This window comes from Malaclemys terrapin, chromosome 17, assembly GCF_027887155.1.
Source record: "Malaclemys terrapin pileata isolate rMalTer1 chromosome 17, rMalTer1.hap1, whole genome shotgun sequence".
NCBI classification, from domain to species: domain Eukaryota; kingdom Metazoa; phylum Chordata; order Testudines; family Emydidae; genus Malaclemys; species Malaclemys terrapin.
The window spans coordinates 16896635-16919784 of NC_071521.1; the positions used below are offsets into that span (position 1 = coordinate 16896635).

At 45.4% G+C, this 23150-nt stretch overlaps 1 protein-coding gene across 2 annotated transcripts in view; it reads right to left on the reverse strand.

Moving 5' to 3' along the window:
* PAPPA (pappalysin 1) overlaps positions 1–23150 on the reverse strand; it is a 229059-nt gene that overhangs the window by 68824 nt on the left and 137085 nt on the right. For both annotated transcript variants that reach the window (XM_054007151.1, XM_054007152.1), the window contains exons 11-13: positions 5603–5716; positions 5237–5372; positions 994–1207 (exon numbers count right to left, since the gene is read on the reverse strand). In XM_054007151.1, the coding sequence (XP_053863126.1) occupies positions 994–1207; positions 5237–5372; positions 5603–5716 (464 nt within the window). The remainder of the gene's footprint in view (positions 1–993; positions 1208–5236; positions 5373–5602; positions 5717–23150) is intronic.

A 23150-nucleotide genomic window follows, 5' to 3' on the forward strand; every position in this document is an offset into this window, starting at 1 on the left:
ATCTGAAACTTGATCTTGCTGTGTTTGGGCCTCTGAATTTATACAGCTTATTGCACAGAATGATTGAATCTAGGTCAGAACACACTGACTGAATTGATTTAGCGATAGATATACTTTCCCCCCCGCTTCTCGGAATAAAAAGTGAGATCCTGACAAACCAGCCAGGAGAGCTATCAAAAACCAGAGAGTACTGCTAGGATCCTAGAGGCAGAGCAGGGGCTTGTGAGGGAATGCAACTTGCTTGTTTTATTATTACTGCTGCTACAGTTTGACTATTACTTGCAGCTTTGAGCGTAGCGAGGGGAAAAACATGTCTTTTATGTTTTTTTGCTAAGTTCTCCCCACGCGTCCTTTCAGTGCCTTGCTGAAAAGATCCATGAGGCTGCAAAGACAGGAGCTGTGAAAGGTCACAATCTCTTCATGATGCTGCAAAGCAGAGACTGGCAGGGATTGGTGATATGTATCAATAACAACAATAAGCTTATTATAGGGCCTTTCATCCTACAGGGTCCCAAAAAGCTTTCCAGACCACGGGAAAGAGCCACAGAATCAGTGAAAGCGGTAGGTACTAAGCACCCACTATGAGGTGCTTTTCAGAATCAGGCCTAACGAAGGCACAGGAATCCCTTAATTCACCATGGAAGTGCAGCCATAGTAGTGCTAATGCAGTTTAGATCAAGGACTATACTTGTGAGTGGCTAACTCGACTCCTTATTGGAGAATGTGTGTAGAGCCAGCTGGCCACAATTCCATCTCAGAACAGAGGAGGGGGGGAAAAGGAGGAGGAAATAATTTACTAACAGTGTCCCGTGTGGGTTAAATGTCCCATCCATCCCGGTCAATGAGAACACTGCTGTTTTTACCAACAACACAAAAGGGTCAGCAGAGTTCATCGGCGTTGCCCCTCCTATCTCCTTTTAACCTCTTGATCAGACCCACTGGAGCTGAGTCGGTGGGTGGCTAGGGGAGGAGGCAGCATGCTGACAGGCTCACCTCTGCTCTGCCGGGCTGTAGGTCTGTCCTCTTTGACAGCTGCTGATGGTGATGGGGTCGAAGTTGTGGAAGGAACGGAGGGCCACCCCAGAGATGGCCACATACGGGGAGCTGAAGCTAATGAGGACAGCCTGGGTGTGGTAGAAGGGGTGACTGAGGTCATGGATCACAGGGATAATCAGGGGATTGTTCCTGCAGCTCAGAACGTGGACACCTGTCAGAAGACACAAGACCGGGAAGATGGGGAGTAGAGGTCAGTACTTTGCACAATGACACCACATGCCATCAGCACTTCAGAAGCATTCAGCCATTATGGAAAAGCCCTGCAGACTTTAATAGTTACAATACAGGAAGTTTTGGGAATCATCTCCTAAAATTTAACAGAGAAGTTTTTCTCTCCTACAGAATCAGATAGGGTGGTCCAAATAACCTGTAGAAAGGCTTCCATTCTCTCCAGTCATTTCTGTAGGGTTTTTGGAATAATTTCTATTGAATCCTACTCCACTTCGCTAGCACCCTATTAAAGCAGGAGCAACTATATTAAAGGCAGCGGAGTTACACAACTATTAAAGCAGCATAAGCAAGCCAGCGGTTAGCCTCTTTGTGCTATGCACCAAAACATGTAACTGCACAAACAGAATGGGTAGCTTTGTGCAAAATGGGCAGTTTACCAGTGGTTTCTTTGCAGCTGTGTGCAATTCCCCACTGGATGCAGGACATACACCAGTTTGTTTATTTGGTCATTTGATTTTTTTTTTTTAAACAGAGTAGCTTCTTGCTTTTCCCCGAACAGGGCAATACTGTGTTGATGAGCCAGGGGAGAGATACAGGTGTGTGGTGGGAGAAAATGAGGCTTTAAAGGTGACCCTGAGGTGAAAATAAGCCAAAGATGCATGAAGTCTGTCCATTTCCGGGAGGTACCATGCACCATCCTCAGAGATGCTGAGCAGCTCTCTCATCCCATTAACTTCAGTAGGAGAGGAGGGCACTGCTCAGAACCTCCTGGGATCAGGCCATAGTACAGAAAGGCTGAACTTAATGGGCCAAATTCGTTCCTGCGGTAACCCTACTGATTTCATTTGAGTCACCCCAGGAGTCAATTGGGCTGCAACTCCATTCACTCCGATTTGTTGCACCAGCGACGAATGTTCAGCCCTTGCTCCACTGACTTCAGAGCTGCATAAAGGATGAATTTGGCCCCAGCTCCATTCACCTCACTGGAGTTCCACCGGTGATGGATTTGGCCCAGTGCCTTTGGCTACACCGATACAATTACAAATTTGAGAATAAATTCTATTTGTGTGTTTAACTGGCTCAGAGATTCCCCCCACCCACACCCCCACCCCGTTCAGGTTTCTTGACTCAAACGGGGTGTGGGGGGGATTTTTTTCCTTAGAAAGAGATTTCTGGTTAATTAAGACAGGCTCCTTGATCATTCTCTTTAAACTTCTCTCTTTTAAACTGCCCTCTTTTATGTGTTGATCTCCTCATCCTTTTTCCAGCAATAATAAACAATAATAATAATAATTAATAATAATAAATAAAAGGCTTCTCTTCTCCTTTGGTTTCTATCTGACCCTGAAATAACACCTCTGTCTGCTTGTCTCCCAGAGGTCTTTTGATATGAGCTCCCCGAGGAACGATGCAGGGTTTCCACTAAGGCCTTGGCTACACTTGAGAATTCACAGCGCTGCTGCGGCAACGCTGTGAAGCGCGAGTGTAGTCACGCCGCCAGCGTACTCCACTTCTCCGAGGGGAATAGCTTGCAGCGCTGCAAGCGAGCGTGCAACGCTGCAGGTGCTGATTACACTGGCGCTTTACAGAGCTGCACTCGCTGCACTCGGGGGGGGGGGGGGGGCGTTTTCACACCCCTGAGTGCAGCAAGTTGCAGCGCTGTACAGCACCAGTGTAGCCAAGGCCTCAGAAACAGGTGCAGTTAATTCGTAAATTGTGCTCTACTGGAATCCCAGGATTCCAAATCCCTTGGACGTTTCTGCTGTCTTTGATGGAAAGCCCCAACGTCCTCACTGTCGGGCTGTTTATTCATTCTGGTTCAATTCCTAGCAGTCAGGTGTCTGCAACAAAACAGATCACCACAACTGGCACTACTAATTGGTACTTTAATTCCCAACAAGGGAGCATGGGTCATGGACACTGAACTCTCTCTTTCTTCCCTAGACAGAGCCCATCCAAGACAGGACTGAGCCATACTGGGCAGACCTACATGGGCGAGATCTATCTGCATGGCTGTCTAATCTATCTGGTTGCATGACTTATATTTTTCACATGCTGTCTTGGTGGGGAAAAATGCAATCCTCATCTCATTCTCTCCTAGGCAAGGCACAATGGACCCCTGATCTCATTTTTTACAAAGCCCAGAAGACACTATAAAAACAGGTTCTAGTAAATGTAGCGAAATCTGTTGTCTCTTTCCGCCTCTTATACCTAAGGCTCTCTTGTCTGTACATAAAAGGCCAGAAGGGGCAACTGTGACCATTTAGTCCAGGGGTAGGCAACCTATGGCATGTGTGCCAAAGGCGGCACGCGAGCTGATTTTCAGTGGCACTCACACTGCCCGGGTCCTGGCCACCGGTCCGGGGGGCTCTGCATTTTAATTTAATTTTAAATGAAGCTTCTGAAACATTTTAAAAACCTTATTTACTTTACATACAACAATAGTTTAGTTATATATTATAGATCTATAGAAAGAGACCTTCGAAAAACGTTAAAATGTATGACTGGCACGCAAAACCTTAAATTAGAGTGAATAAATGAAGACTCGGCACACCACTTCTGAAAGGTTGCCGACCCCTGATCTAGTCTGACCTCCTGTTTAACATTTCACACAGAACTTCCCCAAAACAATTCCTCTAGGTTCCTTTCAATGTAGGTAGTTAGTGTGTCTTTATGCATTTAATAACACACCGCACAAAGGCACAGAATGGGTCTGATCCTGCAGTCAGTAAAACAGCCACTGAAGTAAATGGTAGTTTTGGCTGAGTAAGAACTGCTAAGCTGATTCCTATGTATTTTTCCCTTCCATTCAGCTACAAAAAACAACCTAGCCTGGGGTAGACCAAAGGGCCTTTCCATGATGAAGAGAGTCCCTTGACTGTGAAGATTTGCAGGCATCAGTTTGGAGAGTGCCAAACTCATGTTGCAACTTCTTGCAAGATTTCAAAACTTTGCCCTTGATCCCTGCTTCTCCTTTCTCTCTCCCCCGCCCTCTCAGTCTGTCTGTCTCGCCATATAGTTGTATGTTATCTGTTAGTTACCATGGTCAGCTCTCTGTCCTTTATATTTAAGAAGGAGGCAACTAGAAGACAACTACAAGACACTGCTGTAAAGGAGAAGGATGCTGCTGACTCAAGGTGTGCTGTATAGTCCGCGACTGTCGCTTAGGGAAACCCAGTCAGCTAGACCTATGCACTGGGCTTATCTGGATACATTTCATTCAGTGCTAAATGGGAGTCACCCACATAAATTCCTGTTTACTCCTCTGCGAGTGAACCCCCTAGAGACTTGCCTTTGATTCATACCCAGTTAATTTTGAGTGGAAAACCTGTCAAATATCCTTTCTCCTACCCTCGTCTCCTCTCTCCTCCTCTCTACAGACAGAAAGGGCAAGAAAATCCAGAAAAGGGGGAATGATTTAGGAGAGTGTCTGAAAACAATAACAGTCCTTCGGCACTCCAGCCATCAGAATGCCTTCAAAGGTTACTCCTCTTCCCCACCACACACACCTGGTACAGTATATGGATAACAGCAGTGGCAAATGGGCTTCTTCGGGTTTTGGGGGCTGCAACCTCCACAGAAGCCATCTGCAAAGACTGCAGGGATGTCAGCAAGAGGCTGAAGAACTCAGCACCCGACCTGCTAAGCTCTTTTAAAAACCTGCCCCTAGGGTCCCCGTGGGAGCTGCTGGGTGATAAGCCCTTTTGAAAACGTGGCCCTTTTTTTGATGCCTACAAGGGACCTGAGCACTTCCGAAAATCTAGCCCACAGCGATCAGTTGTGGAGTAATTTCAGTGGGCATGATGATACCTGACTAGCAGCACAGACTTGCAATAAACCCCAGCTCTTGGAGCTTGAAGTGGGTACGTCTTCCTGCTGGCTCTCTACTCTAGCAACACCAATCTGCTGGTGCTGAACAGAGGTACTGGCCTTACTCTGAATTGGGCTGGAGCAAACAGAGGAAACCTATGGAAGAAGAAAGGCAAAGCTCATTGCAAAACAGTCTTACCAAGATCATGGTTTTGCTTCTTGGTGTCAAACAGTTGCACAGTGACCGTTTCCTGCTTCTGATCCAGGTAGTGTGTTCCATCGGTGACCAAGTGGACAATGATAGCAGCAGCTACCATGGGCTGAGAAAAATATGCCTGGGAGAGAAGAAGAAAGCATAGAGAATCCGGTGCAGAACTGGAATGGTTCATGGTTTTTTATTTTTGTAAGATACAACAAAAGCATCACTTTTCAGTAGCAATTCCTGTCACAAATCACACAAAAGTCTTCTTTTGTCTACGCTCAACACTTTTTGTTTTTTAATTTTGAAAAAAGGTAAGTCAAAAAAAAAGGAAAGTCGTTGCACTGGTAGGTGTGTATCTCTTACCTTTAGCCAGAAAATGGTCTGAGTCATATGGGAATACGGTAAGTTGGCTGTGCAGGGATACCAGGCATATTTAGACACCACATCACTCAGGTCCATCACCTTGGTTCGGCACACCTGACCGACACAGGGAAATGTCACAATGGATTCAGATTCAAGCATGAAATGGATATGACTGTCAAAAGAAGTGCTGGTGTCTGTAAGAACTGAAAATGCTACTTTTCATACCATTACGTTATTAGACATCATTATTTTTAGGTCATGCACACCACTGGATTGTTCCACAATGACACCACGAACAGGAACACCAGACTCATAGTGACATTGTGTTTGCCAAAAGAAAGTCTCCTTTTGTGATTAATTGGTTAAGGGTGGAGTTTTCAAAAGTGCCCAGTGTAACTTTGCTCCCATTGTTCTAAAATAATAGATGGACAGAAAGATATTTGCCAGTGCTGTTTGTAGCCATATTAGTCCCAGGATATGAGAGACAAGGTAGGAGAGGTAATAGCTTTTATTAGATCATCTTCTGTTAGTGGAGGTACCAGCTCTCGAGCTTTTGAAGCACTCCTTCCCTGGACCTGGAAAAGACTGTGTAGTTCAAAAGCTTGTAAAGAAGTTGGGCCAATAAAAGATCTTACTTCACCTACTTTGCCTCTTAGATACATAGACACATAAGATATTGTTGACGCAGCCAGCACTATCTACACACTGTGTCTTTCTATTTAAAACCTACTGTTACTAGCTGGCTCTCTCTTCAGGATGGCTACAGGTGACCATGTGAAATTGAAAATACATGCAATCAGGGATGCATTGCCTCCACATGGGGCCTGATAGAAAAATGGTGATCTTATTAATTAGTTTCTTTAACCAAAATCACCTTCTTCTCACATCTACAATTCATCCCATAGCAGCCCCAGTGAGGCAGAAAACGTGATGGGATTCTCTGCAAACCTCTCCATTCTGCTCAAGAACAAATGTGGTATATCGGAAATGCGAGGATGGGTGAAAAGGGCTAGGCAGGGTACCGGGATTTAAGTGCCTAAGAAACCCAGAGCACAGTCAGTATGGAAGACATGAAAAATAATCTTCAGGAAATTACATGGATTTTCTCTTGCAACATCATAGCTAAGTGAGATTGTTTTTTAAATGTATATATGTGGCTGTGAATTATTAGCCCCCATAGTGCTGCCTCTGGAGAAAACGGGGTGGAAGAATAGCAAAGCTGCAGCACTTTGAACGTTAAAACCACAACTGCAAATGTAGGATGCCTTCAATTCAAGGATCTCAATGTCCTTGACTGATGCCCCTCTGCAAACTCAGTAACATTATTATCTGGAGAACACGAGGCACAGAGAGGTGAAGTATTTTCCTCATGGTCACACAAGTTGGTAGCAAAGACAAGAATCCAAACCTGGAGGCCAAGGCACCTCAATCGTGTGTGTTAACCAGAAACGTACCAAGGAGAGGTTCTAAGGCCCTGACTCTGCACTTGGGACCCTGCACTGGGCAGAGCTGTGTTCCGTTGGGTGCAGTAGTGGGTCTGACTGCAAAAGTGGGGCCTCAACTGAGAGCTCCAAAGACAATACATTGCAAATAGCCCATTCCCTGAACCTACGCCACTGTTGTTGTTGTTTTTAAAATGGGAACTGAGCGTATTACAAGAGCTATTTTGATAGTGAAAAATACAATGTCCATTCAGTAATTGTGCACCGAACTCCGTTCCCGGTCTCGGCAGGCAAATGCTGAGAGTGCTTGGAATGCTTGGGAACGGAGCAATCGGATTGGCCAAAAGTGAGGTAATGGCTTCTATAATTTGAATCCCTAAAGGCCCAGTGCAGAGGAATCTATGCACAAAATATAAATCAGCTTTAATGGGCTGGAAGAAGATTTTTAGTTTTTTTTTTTTTTTTTTTAAACAACTGGGACCAACCTTCATTGAGGCTAGCCAGTGGATAGTGTTACATTTTACAACAGTGCAAGACTTTACATAAACTATCTTTGGCATTTGAAATCCAGTCCAACAATTCAACATGTATCATTTCGCAATTCTCCTTTCTTGCATTTTCAGCAGCCTCTCTCTTATTGGGAGCATGGGTTTTATTTTAATACCTCTCCAGTTAGGAAATGTATCTTACCCACATCTGCAATTTAAATGGTCATAGAACTCTTTGACATGAACAAAGATCTCACTGCTTTTATATTGTTTCGTTCTTATTCTTGTTTCTCTACTAACTTTATCAGCACAAAAAGCTGGTTGAGAGAAACAGGAGAGCTGGGGTTTGGCTCATTTTAAATGCCACTTAAAAGAAGTGTGAGAACCAATATTAAAAACAGGCCCAGACCTTCACCAAAAATTTGAACAAAACCCAAAACAAACCATTGTTCAGGATCAGAAAAACTCTGATAACTTTTAAATAGCTAGTTTTCACTTTTTGTGAACTGTAGCTCTTTCTGGTTCTATCTGGGAACATAAGCAGAATCCATAACTTCTCACAAGAAAGCCTGCACTGAGATTTCTACTTCGATTTTGCAGTCTCAGTAAATTTGGCTAGTTTGAAAAAGGTTCAGATAAGCATCCCAACCTTCTGAGGCTGACCCCGTCACTACTTATGCGAACAATTCAAAACATTGCAGGGGATGGGGGGGTGGGTGAAGATCAAGTGGAAAGCTGTGATTGACAGGGGTCTGAGCAAGTCTAATCCATGTGGTGTTAAGAATGGCTGCAGGAGTTGTAACATTGGGAATGCTGGAGTTAGCAATTGATAGCAAATTTCCCTAGTGTGGTCAAGTTCCTTAAGGGTTGTGCCATAACAACCTGATTAGATGAAGGTTTCAGAGTGGTAGCCGTGTTAGTCTGTATCAGCAAAAAGAACGAGGCGTCCTCATGAAAGTTTATGCTCAAATAAATTTGTTAGTCTCTAAGGTTCCACAAGTACTCCTCGTTCTTTTTGCTGATTAGATTGAGTGTCCCACTCTCTGACAGATTTCACCATTTCAATATTCCTTCTAATGAGCATGGTGAATGTATCCTTTTTTCAGTTCTAGCCAATTACTGATTGCCACAAAGCAACTGCAAAGTACATACATGCTTACTAGGAGCTACCACATGTTTCCCTTTCAAGCATCCGTGCCAGTTTATGTGACGGTCCACAGCACCAAAGTGCTCTAGCTTCAAATCCTCATTACTAGAAGCCCAACACTTTTAACCTACAAATGAGGGAACAATTCCCTATCTGACAGGGTTTCTGGGAGGATAAAATCCATGAAAGACAGTGAGGCACTCTGATGCTATCATGATGAGGCCTGTGTAAGTACATAGACACATGAAGGATCTGCCTCTGCAAGCAAGCTTATATGGGTCATGTACCATTCAACCCAGCCATTCCCCTTCAGGGAGGCTGGCCAGACCGCCACAGACTTAATACACACTGGGGATTCCAGCCACTTGTGTAGCTGCACCAAAGCAACCCCAAGTGCAGTCAACGAAGCTCCTATTTGCACTGATGGGACTCATCCCTACTTGAAATGGACATAAGGAAAAATCTGCAATTAGGCACAGCAGCTGTGCCTATCTATACCAGGAGTTTGAGCCAGTGCAGCTACCCAGGTAGGTGGCCTCCGATTGCTGTAAGTGGGCAAATCTCCAGTGCATAGACAAGACCATAGTGTATGATCTGGTCTGTTCTCACTTCCTCCAAATCGAGCCTTGCTGCTGGTCATCAGAGCTACACCAGTGTCTCATCTGGTGACAATGAGCAAGGTGGCTTTCTGGTGAGCCAGTTTAAAGTGGATGTCATGTTCATGGATGCGATGCTGATACGTGGCGTTGTGGTGTGCTGTTAAGGGCCCACTGCTTCCTGCTGTAGCCGGGCGGGGGGTGCTGCATTTCAGCACTGGCCAAAGCAATTCCTGTTTGTAGGATTACAGCAATAAAATTGCTTTGGGATTCTTTGCGATGAAACATGCCGAACACAGTACTGTTTGCAAAAGAGCAAGCCCCCAATGGGTTCTACTGTTACAATTCACCATGACAGGTATATTTGTACTGGGACACAAAGTCCTGCACAGGAACTGTAGAAGGTGTGATGGATCTGCTAAGCAGGAAACTACGGTTCCCATCAACCTCCTCCCTCCTCCGGTGGGCCAGGAAGGAGGAGGGGCAGACACCCCTGAACCAGCAAGAAGGTCAAGTGACCTGGAAGCAGCAACGACATGGCTAGCCAGGAGCTGCAGAGAAGAGAAACCCAGAGTGCACTGCATACAGCGTAGGTTGCAGCAGAAGCTAAGGAACAGATGTGGAGCAGGGTTAGACTGTCAGACATTCAGCTGGGACTTATGGGAGCTGGTGCAGACGGGCCCTAATGAGAGAGAGACACACCACTCAGGGAGCCTGGCCTGGAAATCTGCAAGCTCCTACTTACTTTGCATAGAAACTGGATGGCAGAAGGCATCCCCAGCCACTTGCTCTGAAGAGCCTAAACCCTCAACTGGGCAGCCCGGAGGCCCAAACAAGAACGGCTATTTCTCATTTTAGACTGTAACCGTTAAAGCCTCTGTACTTAGAGTACCTGCAACTTTTCCCCTTCTTGCCAGCCCTAGTCAAACACCCTTTCGCTTTAGCCAGGGGTCTTAAGCTATGCCTGCACTGCAAACAAAAGCCCTTGCCCGAAGCCCTGTGAGTGTGAGTCAGCAAGCAACAGGCCAGCGGCAGGCTTTTAACTGCAGTGTGGACTTATCCTTAGTGGCTACTGGGACCCACCAGGGTTAGTGATTAGAAGGCCTAGCAGCTGAAGCGCCTTCAGCACTTGCCTCCGAGTCGTGGTACACCTGGCATGCTACTGGTAACTTAGGGTATGTCTACACAGCAACTAGACATCCGTGGTTGGCCCATGCCAGCCGACTCGGGCTTGCAGGGCTTGGGCTGCAGGGCGGTTTCGCTGCTGTGTAGACATCTGGGCTTGGACTGGAACCTGGGCTCTGTGACCCTGCAAGATGGGAGGGTCCCAGAGTTTGGGCTTGAACCTGAGCCTGGAAGTCTACATAGCAATGAAACAGCGCAGCAGCCCAAGCTTTGCAAGCCTGATTGCTTGGCACGGGCCAGCCAGGGGATTTTCTTTGCTGTGTAGACATAGCCTCAGAGGTTTGGTTTACCCAGCACTGAGCAGCTATAATAATTACAAAGGTCAGGAAAACCCTTTTGATCAACATATGATCTGCTGGAGGACAAACTGGATGCATTCAGTTCCTTCGGGAACTAATGAAAGAATTGCCACAAATAAATAATAAATAATAATAATAAACAGCTCCATTTCTAAAGTTTCTAGCTGGCCTCGCTGCAGAATGTTCTTTACGTTCACCCCAGCAAATTTGTCTGCAGGCCAGCTTTGGAAAAGCAGTGCCAAAGAATCTCAAATGCAGACTTAAAAAACATCTTAGCGTATCCCTCCAAAAGGAAATATTTAACCCTTTGCTGTCAGAATTCGGAGGTTGTCCTCCCCAGTCACCAAGAGGACATATTCTCAAGTATATTTCATCCAATAAAGCTACACACAGATGCAGCAGACAGGTTTCAGAAAGGCTTCTGCCTGCTTATTACCTAATATTAAAGCCAGGATGACTGCCACATATACATGACATGATTTCACTACTACTGCACAGTGGGGCCAGTCTGTACTAAAGGCTCCAAATTGCTGCTATTTGCTCTTCATTTAAGCTAGGAAATGGGATTTGGGGTTACAGGAAGGTGAAACTGTCTATACTAGTGATGAGTGAACCATTAAAAGGGTCAGAGTTTGGGTTCAAACAAACACCCAATAATCTGGCAGTTTATCTGAACTATCCAAACCTCAGGAGTCTGCAAAGCTGGGATGGAAATCTCACAGAAACAGGCTTACTCATGAGGTATCCAGCAATCCACTTTCAATTCCAGTCCAGAAATACCCAAAGAACAGCCTTTCTCCTGGCTTGGAGAACCTTTCGTTCTTGTCCCGTTCGGAACTAAGAAGTACCGAGGCAAAGTTTACGTGAACATCTTAGAAATTCAGCAAAGGCTCCGTTCTAGTTTGCTTCCATCTGAAGATTAAGGGTTCTCTTCAGACTATTCAATCCATTACAGATCTGTGCTGCTCTTGCCTTTTTCTCTTGTACGTTCCCCCGCATTTTCACAGAGCTGGGGCAAAGTGAGAAAAACCCACGGCATGGCCACTGTCCTTCACGCCAAAGAACTGTATTCAGCTCATCAACTGTCTGCTTAATTCACTGGAGGCTGTTCCACCCTCTGGGTGAACACACCGATTCTATATGACTCCCAGATTCTCTTGGCTCAGGGGCGAGAGGAAACTTCATCTGTCAATTTCACCAATGTAACTAAGAGCTGAATTTGGCTCTAGGACTGGGAATCAAACCCATGTCTCCTGCACGGCAGTACAAAGTCCTAGCACCAGGCTGCCGAGCAAGTTCTCAACAAGAATAGTTTCCTTTTGAATCTGGTACAGCCGCTGGCATCTGTGGCTTGAAAGTTACTGTGCTATTGGTCTGTCAATACATAGTCTCAATGCTGTCTTGGCTCATTGCCCCTTTGATCCATATTCTAGCAGGTTTCCTACTGATGAATCCCAATTTTCCATTGAGGTGTTTTGTTTTTTGGTTCATTGAAACGTGAGCTTTATACATGTTGAAACACAGTTACTGGTCTCACTTGCATTGCTTTTAGAGTGGTGTTACTGCATTGGCTTCAATGGAGTTACTGCTGATTTGTACTAGTGTAACTGAGATGTGGGTCACTCACTCACTCATGCCCGTCACCCCAGTCGGGGTATGGGCCGCCAACCACAGATCTCCAGAGTCCTTTATCCTGGGCCATTTGCTCTAGCTGGTTCCAGGTATAGCCCATTTTTTGCTATCAGCCTGAAGGTCGCGTCGCCAGGTGTTTCTTGGACGGCCTCTTTTCCGCTTGCCTTGGGGGTTCCACCGCAATGCCTGTCTAGTGATGTTGGTTGGCTGCTTGCGTAGTGTGTGTCCTATCCAACCCCACCTTCTCCTTCTAATTTCTTCCTCTGCTGGAAGTTGATGGGTCCTCTCCAAGAGGTAGATGTTGCTGATGGTGTCTGGCCAGCGGATCTGGAGAATCCTTCTAAGGCAACTATTTATGAAGGTCTGGATCCTCCTGGTGGTTGTTTTAATTATCCTCCAGGTTTCAGCTCCATACAATAAGACTGATTTCACGTTGGAATTGAATAGTGTAATCTTTGTTGCCAAAGACAACTCTCTAGAGCTCCAGATGTTCTTGAGCTCTAAGAAAGCTGCTCTTGCCTTACCAATCCTTGCTTTGATGTCTGCGTCCGTGCCACCCTGTTGGTCGATGATACTGCCTAGGTAGGTGAAGGACTGCACTTCTTCCAGAGGGATTCCATTCAGTGTGACTGGGTCATTACTGATGGAGTTAATCTTGAGGATCTTGGTCTTGTCCTTGTGGATGTTGAGGCCAACCTGTGATGACATGGCTGCCACTACGTTGGTCTTCTCTTGCATCTGCTGTTTGCGATGCGAAAGGAGTGCAAGGTCATCGGCAAAATCCAGGTCATCAAGCTGGGTCCACAACGTCCACTGGATTCCGTTCCTACGCTCATAAGTGGATGTCTTCATAATCCAATCAATGACAAGGAGAAAGAGAAATGGTGACAACAAGCATCCTTGTCTGACTCCGGTTCGCACCTGGAAGCTGTTTGTAAGCTGCCCTCCATGGATCACTCTACAGTGTATGCCATCATATAAGTTCTTAATCAGGTTGACCACCTTTGCTGGGATGCCATAGTGCCGAAGGAGCTTCCAGAGAGTCTCTCGATCCACGCTATCGAATGCTTTTTCATAGTCAACAAAGTTGATGTACAATGAGGAGTTCCACTCCATAGACTGCTCGACTATGATGCGAAGCGTTGCTATCTGGTCCGTGCATGATCTATTTTGCCGGAAACCTGCTTGCTCATCTCGTAGCTGTGGGTCAACGGCATCCTTCATTCTCTCTAAGAGAACTCGGTTGAAGACCTTCCCTGGCACCGACAGAAGTGTGATTCCTCTGTAGTTGGCACAATTGCTGAGGTCTCCTTTCTTGGGGATTTTAATAAGATATCCCTCTTTCCAGTCTGCTGGAATCACTTCTTCTTCCCATATCTTCTCAAAGAGGGGGTACAGCATTTCCACTGAAACATCCAGATCTACTTTCAGGGCCTCTGCTGGAATATCGTCAGGTCCAGCCGCCTTCCTATTCTTCATCATAGTGATGGCTTTTCTGATTTCATCTCTGGTTGGTCTATCACAATTGATTGGAAGGTCTTCGTTGGCTGGGTCAATGTCTGGTGGATTTAATGGTGCTGGTCTATTCAGGAGTTCCTCAAAGTGCTCCGCCCATCTATTCATCTGTTGTTCTATTTCTGTTATAGACTTTCCCTGCTTGTCTTTGACGGGACGCTCTGGTTTGCTGAACTTTCCAGACAGTCGCTTGGTGATGTCATACAGCTGTTTCATATTACCGTTGTATGCTGCCTGCTCCGCTTCTGCTGCCAGTCCATCCACATAATCTCTCTTATCCTTCCTAATATTCCTCTTCACTGCTCTATGGGCTTCAGCATACTCTTTTTGCGCTTTAGCCTTTGCTGCTCTAGTCCTGCTGTTATTAACTACTGCCTTCTTCTTCTTTCTATCTTCTATCTTAGTCAAGGTCTCTGCTGTGATCCACTCTTTCTGCTGATATTTCTTAATTCCAAGCACTTCCTGGCATGCTGACCTAAGTGTCTCTCTCACTTTCTGCCATCTGTTGGATACACTGTCTTCCTCTTCCTCAGACCGATCCTGTAGTACTGAAAACTTATTCTTCAGCGTCAGTCCAAAATCTTCCTTGATCTTATGATCCTTCAAAAGGCTAACGTTGAACTTCACTCTTCTATTTGACGCGTCTATCCAGTTCTTCTTCAGCTTCAGCTTCAATCTGGCCACCACTAAGTGATGGTCGGACGCTACGTCTGCTCCTCTTCTAACTCTAACGTCCTGCAAAGATCTTCTGAACTTCTTGCTAATACAGACATGATCGATCTGGTTTTCTATCATGCCTGCTGGCGATACCCAGGTACTCTTGTGGATCCACTTGTGAGGAAAGATGCTACCTCCTATGACCAAGTTGTTAAGTGCACACAGATCCACAAATCTCTCTCCATTCTCACTCATCTCTCCCAGAGCGTGGGTCCCCATGACTTGTTCATATCCTGTGTTGTCAGGTCCAATTTTGGCATTAAAATCTCCCATAAGGATGGTAATGTCTTTGTCTGGGAGAATCTCTAATATTTTCTGAAGTCTATTGTAAAAATAGTCTTTGTCCCCCTCTTCACTGTCATTGGTTGGAGCATAGCACTGTACAACATTCATCTTAATCCTCTTCATTTTAGTTCTGAAGGATGCTGTGATGATCCTGGAACCATGTGCCTCCCAACCAATCAGTGCCCTCTGTGCCTGCTTGGACAACATGAAGCCTACTCCCTGTGTGTGGGGTGCGTCACTCTCTTCATGTCCGGAATACAACAACAGCTCTCCTGTCAACAGTCGTCTTTGTCCAGCTTGCGTCCATCTTGTCTCGCTAATGCCTAGTAGGGTCAAGATGTTGCTCCTCATCTCTGCTGCGACCTGTGCCATCTTTCTTGACTCGTACATGGTCCTCACGTTCCATGTACCAATGGTAATCCTCCTGGTTGCAAGAAGGGTAATCAGCTTAGTGGCTTCCTCACGACTTTCACCACCCAGCGTCATGCGTCTTCGAGTCGAAGACCCTTCTTTTTCCAGGCTAAAAGTCTCTGTTATCTCTATTGTTGGCGTTTTTTCAAAAAAATGAGATGTGGGTAAGTGCCCTTTATGTTAACAGCAACAAACATGGTAGTATTTGTTCTTATGGGAAAATGACATTATGAAGTGTATTGTATATAAACAGAGGTATCTAATTAGCAGATTCTCTACTGGTGTAAAGTGGTGTAGCTTCACAGAAGTCCACTGGAGCTATATTGATTCACGTCCGCTGAGGATCTGGCCCTGGCTGTAAGTGTGTCTGAAATTACTACATGACTCAAGGCTACATAATTACAGCCTTGTGCAAAATGTGGTTATTTCACTTCCAAAAGGTTTGTGTGCACATTGTGTTTGTTTTTTTAATCCATTTGGGTCTGCACATTCTGAGCTTTGCTTTGTCTTTTTGGTTCTAATGTACCCCCAACTCAAAGCACATTCATTTAAAACCAAATGAATTTCAAATCAAAATCACATGAAACCATGACCTTCATCTGGTATCAATACAAAACCATAACTTAATCCAGATTGGCTCGGAACCGGGCCCAAATTGGCCTGGATCCATACCCAAGTGTTCACAAGAGGTGAGTGATCTTTGCCGAACCTTTTGGCAAAGCTGGTTTGAGTTCTGAATTTATAATAAAACCCCAAACCAGGTGATTTTGCATGGGTCAGAGATTCATTGCAAACATTTCATTCAGACCTACTTAGTCACTAAAAAAAATTAAAATGGCAATAACCTTGTTTAATAAATGCAGTTATACTACATGCTAGAATTTCTTGGGTAGCTACGAGTGTGATGCACTAGTACCCTGCACTTTATGCCATCATTTACACAAGTGCAAAGTGAGTGTAGGTGTAAGTAAATGATGGCACAAATTGCAAAGCAACAGAGCATCTGAACTCATCCAAAGCATGGGGGCATTCTGTATAACACACTTTTGCCATGTGTTCCTGTTTATATATATCACACGGTTACTGTTTATTTAACAGAGTACTTTGGAATAAAGCTGTTGCATTGAAACAGTTGCATCACCTATGCTAGCTCTGTTAGGAACTGTTCTAGTGTGGCAGTTCTTGTAACTACAGTGTAAATAATGGCTGTTTTCAACTAAGAAAGGGCACTGGTTCAAACGTCTAAACAGATTACAAATGCCAGCTAATATACATAAAAAGGCCATGAAGCATGTAGGATACAGCTCAAAGTAGGACCTTTGTACCTTTAGCTTCAAAAACCTCAGGTCGCTCCCATTAAAACTAAAATAAATTCTCAGCTAACTCTCAGCAGCAGTATCTCTTGCATCCACCTTTCACACCACCTCTCACAAAAGGGTGAAATCATCACAGATTGCTAAGTGCTTTAGCAGATTTTATATCCTGTCCACGAGGAGGCAATGGTAAACAAAAGACACTAGCCAGAACATTATCATTGGCACAGTTGGGTTCCCAATTTAAATGTCTCAAAATTGGACAAGCCAGCACTGCCTATAGCAAAACGCTTGTGGAATAGCTCGCGGGGGTTGTGGTATTAGTGTCATTGTAAAGACAAACAATCTCATTCAACAGGCTTTTACGACCACTGGGCAGAGCAAAGAGTCTTTTAAGGAGGAACCCATCTGGCATCAAGTCCCATTACAAAGTCAAGTTGCCAACAACAGAGAAAAGTGGCATGAATTTAGGCAGACAGAAAGGCAAAAAATGATCTCTATGGTCCTGATTCGATGGACGTAACACTGGTGAGGCGCTTGTGCACGTCTGAGCAGAATCAGGCCTGTTAAAACCTACCCAACAGCTTTCCCTCCCTATCCCCACACAAAGAGGGAGCAAAGATTGACTTGGATGGATAAAATACGCATCCGGCTATAGAAAGCCAGGCAGCAACAACAATTAATCCAAAAGGAGCTCTAGTATGATTATTAGTTGCCCATAATAAGAACATACTGACCAAGAAGATACTTGGGCAACAAAGACACTCGGACCCACCCAAACAATGAACAAAATTTCAAACAAAAACAAAATTAAGCTGCAAAATTAAGATGAAGTGAAAGTGCAGGGCCCAATTCTGCAATGCTTACTCAAACAGAACTCCCATTGGCTTCAAGGGCTGAAGCTCTGGACCCTAAATAGCTATCTGGCCATCAATCTCTTTCCCTTAATAGCTCAAGTGCCCAGAACCACAGAACCATCAATGGCAGCTTGAAGGTAACAATGAGACAGCAAAGGCGCTCCACGTGTTCTCTGAAAGTTTCTGGCTAAGCTTACAGTCGTGCAGCAGTTAATGTCAGCTCTGACCACACGGTCCCATTCAGGAAAGGTCAAAGGAGTGATTTTTCACTTAAAAACATCTGCGTGTTGAAAGAACAAAACCTTTTCATGTGCTGAAAACGATGAGTTTCCAGGCCTTTTATTTTCAGCATTAGAATCATGTTTTTTCAGTGGTGTGTAGGGTTATTTACCAAGACAATATACTGTATAAATTACATACAACCCCCAACACACAGAGCGTCCACAGGCAAGAATAAGTGAGGGCACCAACCTCCCTCTCCCTCTTTCTGTCTCCTTCTCTCTCTCTAAACTGCACAACGCTCTGCAATACTCAAGCAAGAAAGGAGTTGCCTTCTCTGGGTATGTGAGAACTTAAATATGCCTCAAGTTTTAAAGGGTATCAGGAAAGAGGCACACATTTGCTCTGGCCTGTCACCAGACTTCAATGGGCTACAACATCCCCGGAGAAAATACATAGAGAAGAGATACTCTGGCTGGCAGCAGTGGTGTGTGTGTGTGTGTGTGAGATACATTTGTACTTCAGCAATCAACAATCAAAGTACTTTGGCCTCATCTCAACTATCCAGCCATATGTCAGCAGGCACAAATTGAAATTAAATGGTCTTGTGGCTTGTTTTTCTTAACATCTGAAAGGATGGCTGGTGGGGTGTAAACCAGAAAGAGCACACGCGCTTCCCAGGGCTTCTTTGGCGGTCGGACAAAAACTGCTGACTAACAAAACTGCCACCACATAAATGAGTTCCCCTAAATGAGTTGGACCATCCAAAGAGACCCTTCCTAGTGCAGCAGCCAGTTGCTTCCTTTGGCATGCAACCGTTCACATCTGCATCCAAGTGCAATTTTGCTGCAGGTGTCTGGGCAAGCCCGTCACTTTTATCGGACTGCAGAACAGCTCCGGTAGCTCTGATGAACTTCAAACTTTGATGAATGAAACCAGAAGAGTGTTCGTAGCATTTCCTCCCAGAACTTCCCAGGATAGTGAGGGAATTCGCAGCTACTCCAGTCCCTGTCTTTCCCAACAGAAGTGGGAGCGCAATCTGTGAGAGAGAGCTCACAGCTACTCCAGTCCCTGTCTTTCCCAACAGAAGTGGGAGCGCAATCTGTGAGAGAGAGCTCACAGCTACTCCAGTCCCTGTCTTTCCCAACAGAAGTCACAGTAGGGAATAAAGCAGGAGCTCGCGGTCTGTGAGAGAGAGCTCACAGCTACTCCAGTCTCAATCTCCCCCAGGTGTAGTCCCTTCAGAAGATAGAGTAGGAGTGATCACAGCTGTTGCAGGCTCAGCCAGTCTCAGAAATCACTACCGGGGATAGAACAGAAACTCCATATTCCAGTACAGTTTTCCAATAGTTTATGGTAGGGAATAGTGCAGGTCTGTATCAGGGAGGAAGCTACTTGACTCTGAAGGCTGGGTTTTCAAGGTATTAAAGTGCCCGAAGATGCAGATAGGTGTCTAGTGGGATTTTCAAAGCTCCAAACCAGGTTAGACATCTAACTCCCAATGAAACTCAATGGGAGTTAGGTGTCTAACATGCATTTCTTTAAGCACCTAATTACCTTGGAAAATCTGCCACTCGTTGACTTCAAGGGCCTGCATTAAAACACCTGCATGGTTAAAGCTTCACCCAAGTTTCATTTATATTGGAAACAAAGGCCACATCTTTAAACCCTAGATGTGCAAGCTGAGTTCATAAGAAATGTGGAGGTGCAGTCAGCTCATTCTATGCACAAATATATATGGGTGCATGGAAAGGAGGTGATCGCCAGTTTGGTATGTGTAATTCCCTGCTTGCTCACAAGCATACATTCTTTATGGCCACAGTTCAAGCATGCCACTGGGAATCAGGACATGTAAGTTTAAAATTCCTGGCTTAGACTCACTGCATGACTGTGAACATGTCACCTCTACTCTGGGACTTAATTTTCTCATTATTGCTCTGCCTCAAAGGAGTGATGTAAGGATTAATTAACAAGTGATAGTGAAGTCACCTCTGCTAGAAGTGCAAAGCGGTATAATAACTTAGAGCCATGCTGTGACCCCCTTACTCACATTAGTGAGTAGTTATGCACAAGAGCAATCCGAGTGAAATCAGCTGGGAAGGAGACCAAAATGCTCTGCGGAAATGTGTGCTACCATCCCATACTCACACACATAGCCAGTGGGACTGCTCATGTCAATAACACTAGCACTGAGTCCGAAGTTCACAACATGGCCCCTAGGCATCCATGATTGAAAACTGGGTCCTGAGGGCCTAGTTGTGGGATCAGATATATTGCACAGCTTCCACTGATACCAATGGGCTTTGCACCTATTCCTCTGAGTGGAGAATTAAGCCTGCTTTTTGGAGCTGCTGCGCATCCAACACTCCTACTGAAGTGACTTCAAAGGGAACAGGGAAAATCAGGCCTTAAGGCCAACCTTTTCAAACATGGTCACTAATTTTGGATTCCTCAATATTAGGTCCCTGAGTTGAGGAACCAGTGGCCAATGGTAATAGGCCAGTTTATACCAGCTGAGAATCTGGCCCCAAGGTCTCGCATTTTCAAATCCAGCGAGTGATCTTGGGTGCCTGACACCTCTTCAAGTGGCTTGACTTTCAGACACTGGCAGAGTGAGCACCCATCCCCTGAAAATCATCCCTCGTGAAGTGCCTCAAGTTGGACACCCAAAAATGGAGCGATACCCAGAGATGGTGGCCCTTTAGAATCATAGAATATCAGGGTTGGAAAGGACCTCAGGAGATCATCTAGTCCAACCCCCTGCTCAAAGCAGGACCAATCCCCAAGCAGGACCAAATACCTTTCTGACAAGGTAGGCCTAAATGCCTACAATGCTCTGGACCAGCAGCCCAGACAAGCCTTCATTTAAAAGAAAAACATAAATTCTCCACTGCTGGCATGAGAAAGTTTACTTTCAGGCTTAAAGAAATGAGCGTGTGGTTTTGAGGATGGCATTCCGTTCTGCTGAAGAACAGCACCCTGCATGTCTGTGTATCTGTGGCTTTGTAGCTACATTACAATCTTGGAGAGCTCTGTTTACATATTTTACATGTTTTCTTGTGCAGAACATGAAACCAAATGACATAGTAAAGGCCATGCTGGCTTCGCTCCTGCACCCCTCTTCATCTTCTTCCTCTTATTATTATTTTTAAATTCAATCAAAACTAATCTACAAGCATATTTTTAACCTAGCTTGATTGACTGGCAGTGCTTTAAGCAGGTTTTATTTCCTGCTGCAAAGGGAAATTATGCAAACTACGGTGAAGCCGCATAGTGGGGAGTCAGAGGAGGGTTGGGGAGGGGGTGGGAAGAGAAATGCTGTGATCCCTTCATGCATGAACAATGCGAACGTGGTGATGCATTTATGCACAATCATTCCACTCGGAACAGAGAGGGACCTGAAACAAACAATCCAGATGGGATGTAGGGGAGCTACCCCACGTTTACTGCTGTACATGCTGTGAATCACAAGGGTACAGCAGCCGCAGATGGAGATACCGGCAGGTGGAGTGGCAAGAGCAAAGGAGGGGAGATGTCTCCATTCACAAGAGTTTACGCTAACGAGCACTCTGATTGTACCAGGTACCCACTTTCCATCTCACTGATGAGACGGGGGTGCCAACCAGGCTTGTTTTCTGTTCTCTGTGTGTATAACAGACAGGATGATAGAATGATGTACTGTACTGGTTCCCTGAAAATGCAGATAAGGCTTTTTGTTAGAGAAAAGCTCGACCTACCTTGCCTCAAGTTCTGGCCTTAATTTACTACCAATGTTACGGACTCCTGATCGTGTTTTGCTAGTGGCAAATGCCTCCAGGTCCTAGGCAGGCAGGAGCAGTTTCCAGTACCTGAGGACTTCCAGTTTGACCTTCATTTCTGAAAAAGGTCAGAACAAACCTCTCTGCGAGTCCTGATGGGGGCTTTGTTCACTGCATCATCCTTTGTTTCTTTTATCTAATTTCTGAACAGTACACGAAGGGAACACCGTGTACCAGCCCCTGGTCCTCACTGTTCTGTTCCCTTTAGATGACTTGCACATGTGCTCTTGAAAAATTATTCTGAAAACCAAAGGGGGGCGGAAGGGGGAAATCCCTCCAGTGTTTGGTAAAATAGCTTGGAATCTCCTCTGACATCTCACTATGTTTTCTCGCTGTCCTCCTCTCGTGAATTGGCCTGAGGCTACTACATTCACCGTGCGGGCTGAGGGTTTACTACTGCAAGGATGAAATAAATGCTGAAGGAAGTGGGTGGGAGAGAGGCCATTGTTCTAACAGGGAATGCAGTCAAGTGATTAGCATTCTACCCTTTTTACTATCTATTCCCTGCTTGCCCATTAAGCTAACTGTCTTTTCCAACTTTCTCCATACAATACAGCCTTTTCATGCCGGACAGCACACATGGAAATCCTACTCCTCGTTCCATTTTACTTTGAACTGTAGATTTCCTCAAAACACCGATCTGAGTTATGCACAGGCGGGATGGTGTCACTATTGAGGGACATCCTTCTAGCTTCCCAGGTGACCCATCTCCAGCATGGCACAGGGGACAGAAGATCAACAATACTAGGTGGCTGGCAACGCCCTTGTTGGACTGCAGCAGATCGATGAAAAAAAACATTCATCAATAGCAAAAGAGGTGAAAAATCATGTTTTCCCAGAGAGTGGTGATAAGAACAGACCCCCACGAATTTGAACCAACCTTTAAGATTTGAAAATACCAGGATTACATCTTTCATTTACAGGCGCCTCTGAATTTCCTAGTTCTGGGAAGCAGGACAGTCTAATCCTAGCCAGTGTGGCCCAGTGGACAGGGTACCACCTAGGATTCAGGAGGCCTAGGTTCTACTACTGTGTACCTGCTGGGTGACCTTCAACAAGTGACTTCACTCTCTATGCCTCAATTTCCCCATCTGAAAGCCCCCAGCTCACAGTGGGGCTGTGATGAGGCTAAATTAATTCATATTTGTAAAGCGATTGATGATGCGCTAAGTGCCACTATTAAGCCATGGAGATCTCCTGGAAAAGATCACTCTTTTGAGATTTCCAGCCCAGTTCGGCACAGTGGAGAGGCCAGCTCCTTGGCAGACTCAAACCTGCCGTCAGTGGCCAACTGAGGACTCCCTTGGCGTGCCGGAAGCATGGGTGGCATATGGCCACTGTAGTAGCTCCTGCATCAGACCTTTCTTGGCTCTGGTGCAGGCGCATGGCTGGTGAAAAAAGGGGCGTGGCCCCAGTGCTACTATGTTAAGTCAGTCTGAGCTGCTGGACTAGCCACATGGCATAAGACAAAGCCTTTAGGCCAGGGACCCAGTTATCTGGTCAGTAGACTCTGGGCCAAGGTCTGGACAAGCATTCTGATTTTGAGGACTTATCTGAACCGAACTCAGGCACTCAGGAGGATCACGACTAGAAATCCATCTACATGAGCAGAGCATAGGCTTGA